Source organism: Cervus canadensis, chromosome 11 (assembly GCF_019320065.1).
Source record: "Cervus canadensis isolate Bull #8, Minnesota chromosome 11, ASM1932006v1, whole genome shotgun sequence".
Taxonomy (NCBI): domain Eukaryota; kingdom Metazoa; phylum Chordata; class Mammalia; order Artiodactyla; family Cervidae; genus Cervus; species Cervus canadensis.
The window spans coordinates 69,552,703-69,556,758 of NC_057396.1; the positions used below are offsets into that span (position 1 = coordinate 69,552,703).

Sequence of the window (4,056 nt, forward strand, 5' to 3'; positions counted from 1 at the left end):
ACCCACCGTCTGAGGGTCAGGGCTCGATGGCTGGGTGTTGGCTGGTGCCAGTTCTGCCTCTTAGCCCAGCCAGGAGCTCAGAGACACTGGCACGGACTCAGGAGCCGGCCTGCCTGGAGGGCCACGCCTCATAGCCTGGATCTTACAAAAGCTTCCTGCATGCTCTGCCCTCCAAGGTGGCTACTCCGGTCTAGCCAACATCAAGGAGACTCTTACCCATTTTTTAACAGCTAAAGATTTTAAATTTGAGAAAAGTGAAGAGGTCCTGTCCCTACCCCACTGGTGAGGGCCTTCTCTGCCGTGCAGCTTCATCTTTAGATCAGTAAGTTTATCCTTATCCCGTCCGGTAGAAAACCACCTCATCACAAACCAATCCCGGAGGCACAAGCCACAGACCTGACTTGGTTTGGTGCACTGGTTTCCAATTATTTTTAAGCTGTTTGTCCCGTTCTTCAAACGAAATCTAATGTGGAAGCCCAATTGATATGTCAGAGGAACAAATATCTGTAATGTGCAACAGGAACAGAAATTAACCCATGTGTGAATATCACATCTCCTCCCATCTCACGCTTCCTGCTTTCTGGACAGCCTTTCAAGGGCTCTGCTCTGTGTGAGCAATCACTACAACCCAGACCTGCTCCTTCTTTCCCGGCAACTCCTCCTGCCACCCCCCAGAATCCCTAGCACCCCCAGGATGCAATAGGAAAGTTCCTGGTTGGTGGTGTGTGCTAAGTCGCTTCAGTCGTTTCTGACTCTTTACGACACTGTGGACTGTAGCTCGCCAAGCTCCTCTGGTCCATGGGATTCTCCAGGCAAGAATGCTGGAGTGGGTTGCGATGCCCTCCTCCAGGGGATTTTCCTGATTCAGGGATCGAACTCATGTCTGTCTTTTAAGTCTCCTGCATTGGCGGCCGAGTTCTTAACCACTAGCGCCACCTGGGAAGGCCCTAGTTGGTGGTGAGATGGGTATAAATCCTAGTCCAGCACTCACTGGCTGGGCCACCAAGGACAAGTACCTGAGCCTCTCTGGGCTTGCAGTTTGTCATCTATTAGACAAAAAAAAAAAAACAATTGCAGCTCATTGGACGCACCGGCAGCATTCCAGATTGCTGACTTCTTCAGCAGAGCCGGCCCTACGCTTTTACAACCATGTCTAAGGGACCTGCAGTTGGCATTGATCTTGGCACCACCTATTCTTGCGTGGGTGTCTTCCAGCACGGAAAGGTGGAAATAATTGCCAATGATCAGGGGAACCGAACCACCCCAAGCTATGTCGCCTTTACTGATACCGAACGATTGATCGGTGATGCTGCAAAGAACCAGGTCGCAATGAATCCCACCAACACGGCTTTTGATGCCAAACGACTTATTGGACGAAGATTTGATGATGCTGTTGTCCAGTCTGATATGAAACATTGGCCCTTCATGGTTGTGAATGATGCTGGCAGGCCTAAGGTTCAAGTAGAATACAAGGGAGAGACAAAGAGTTTTTATCCAGAGGAGGTGTCATCCATGGTCCTGACCAAGATGAAGGAAATCGCAGAAGCCTACCTTGGGAAGACTGTTACCAACGCTGTTGTCACAGTACCTGCCTACTTCAATGACTCTCAGCGTCAGGCTACCAAAGATGCTGGAACTATTGCTGGTTTCAACGTACTTCGAATCATCAATGAGCCAACTGCTGCTGCTATTGCCTATGGCTTAGACAAAAAGGTTGGAGCAGAAAGAAATGTGCTGATCTTTGATCTAGGTGGTGGCACTTTTGATGTGTCAATCCTCACTATTGAGGATGGAATCTTTGAGGTCAAATCTACAGCTGGAGATACTCACTTGGGCGGAGAAGACTTTGACAACCGCATGGTCAACCATTTTATTGCAGAGTTCAAGCGCAAACACAAGAAGGATATCAGTGAGAACAAGAGGGCTGTCCGTCGTCTCCGTACTGCTTGTGAGCGTGCTAAGCGCACACTCTCTTCCAGCACCCAGGCCAGTATTGAGATTGATTCCCTCTATGAAGGAATCGACTTCTATACCTCTATTACCCGTGCCCGATTTGAAGAATTGAATGCTGACTTGTTCCGTGGCACCCTGGACCCTGTGGAGAAAGCCCTTCGGGATGCTAAGCTGGACAAGTCCCAGATCCACGATATTGTCTTGGTTGGTGGCTCAACCCGCATCCCTAAGATTCAGAAACTTCTCCAGGACTTCTTCAACGGGAAAGAACTGAATAAGAGCATCAACCCTGATGAGGCTGTTGCGTATGGTGCAGCTGTTCAGGCAGCCATTTTGTCTGGAGACAAATCTGAAAATGTTCAAGACTTGCTGCTGTTGGATGTCACTCCTCTTTCCCTTGGAATTGAAACTGCTGGTGGAGTCATGACTGTCCTCATCAAGCGCAATACCACCATTCCTACCAAGCAGACGCAGACTTTCACCACCTACTCTGACAACCAGCCTGGTGTGCTCATTCAGGTTTATGAAGGTGAGCGTGCCATGACCAAGGATAACAACCTGCTTGGCAAGTTTGAACTCACAGGCATACCTCCTGCCCCACGTGGTGTTCCTCAGATTGAAGTCACTTTTGATATTGATGCCAATGGCATTCTCAATGTCTCTGCTGTGGATAAGAGCACAGGGAAAGAGAACAAGATTACCATCACTAATGACAAGGGCCGCTTGAGCAAGGAAGACATTGAACGCATGGTTCAAGAAGCAGAGAAGTACAAAGCTGAAGATGAGAAGCAGCGGGATAAGGTGTCTTCAAAGAATTCACTTGAATCCTATGCCTTCAACATGAAAGCTACTGTTGAGGATGAGAAACTTCAGGGCAAGATTAATGATGAAGACAAACAGAAGATTCTTGACAAGTGTAATGAAATAATCAACTGGCTGGATAAGAACCAGACTGCAGAGAAGGAAGAATTTGAACATCAGCAGAAGGAGCTGGAAAAAGTCTGCAACCCCATCATTACCAAGCTATACCAGAGCGCAGGAGGCATGCCTGGAGGAATGCCAGGAGGAATGCCTGGGGGCTTCCCTGGTGGTGGAGCTCCTCCATCAGGTGGTGCCTCCTCTGGGGCCACTATTGAAGAGGTTGATTAGGCAAGCCTAGCATAGATCTAGCATTGTTCCACACAAAACATGGAAGGACCCAAATTTGTAGCAAATCCCGTGGCAGTTATGAAGTTGAGCTGCTATAGTAAATAACTGGGCATTCTTGATACTTGAATATGGAATGTGTGTGCACATGGAAAAACATTGCACTTTACAAGCACTGTATTGTAAGTGGAAAAATGCAATGTCTTAAATAAAACTGTATTTAAAATTGAAAAAAAAAAAAAAACAATTGCATTCACCTCCCTCTGTGTTGCTCAGAGGACAGAAGGGGTTTGTGAATGTAAAAGCAAACCCTGAAGGGCTGTCCTCGGAATTGAAAAAAAATACCTTGTTGAGTTTTGTGTCCCGCCCCCTCCTCCCCTTTTTTTTGGTTTTCAGGTTGTGGGTGGCAGAAGCAGACCTTCCTTTAACTGGTGAGGAGCTAAACTCTGGGGGGAAAAAAAACCTGTTTTTTTTTTGCTTGAAAAAAAAAACAAAGAAGACAAATGCTTTCCCTCCCCGCTCCAGAGCCTGCTCCGAGCTCTGTTCTGAGCACTGGGCTCTGGGGCCGGAAGCCGCTCTGAGCGGCCAAATGTCCCTGCTCGGCTTCGCCTGCGGCCCATTCTGCACGGGAGCACTTTCCGCCGCTGGAGCTGGAGCTCGAGGCCCCTCAGGAGGTTTGCTGGGGTTCAGAGCGGGATGGGGGTGCCCGACCACCACCAGCACCAGTTTTAGGTTCTGCCCAGCTGTCTCCCTCCCTGGATGCCCTTCCAAGATGCCAGCCTTCCGTGCTGGGCAGAGCAGACCCGTGGAGGAACTGGGTCCGGTTGCAAGAGTCCTGGGGCACCTCTGAGGGGCAGGCTTAGAGCAAGTGGAAGCCTCTTGCTTATGGAGTTTGGGGCGGAAGACCAGCAGGGAATCGCTGACTGCCCAGGGTCTCCATGGCCAGGCCTTTGCAAG

At 49.3% G+C, this 4,056-nt stretch overlaps 1 protein-coding gene across 1 annotated transcript; it reads left to right on the top strand.

Annotated features, from left to right (window-relative positions):
- Positions 1 to 1,078: 1,078 nt before the first annotated feature.
- LOC122450010 (heat shock cognate 71 kDa protein-like) lies at positions 1,079 to 3,226 on the top strand. Its single transcript, XM_043482147.1, has one exon. The coding sequence runs from the start codon at positions 1,150 to 1,152 to the stop codon at positions 3,100 to 3,102; it is 1,953 nt and encodes a 650-aa protein (XP_043338082.1). The 5' UTR covers positions 1,079 to 1,149; the 3' UTR covers positions 3,103 to 3,226.
- The last annotated feature ends 830 nt before the right edge of the window (positions 3,227 to 4,056 follow it).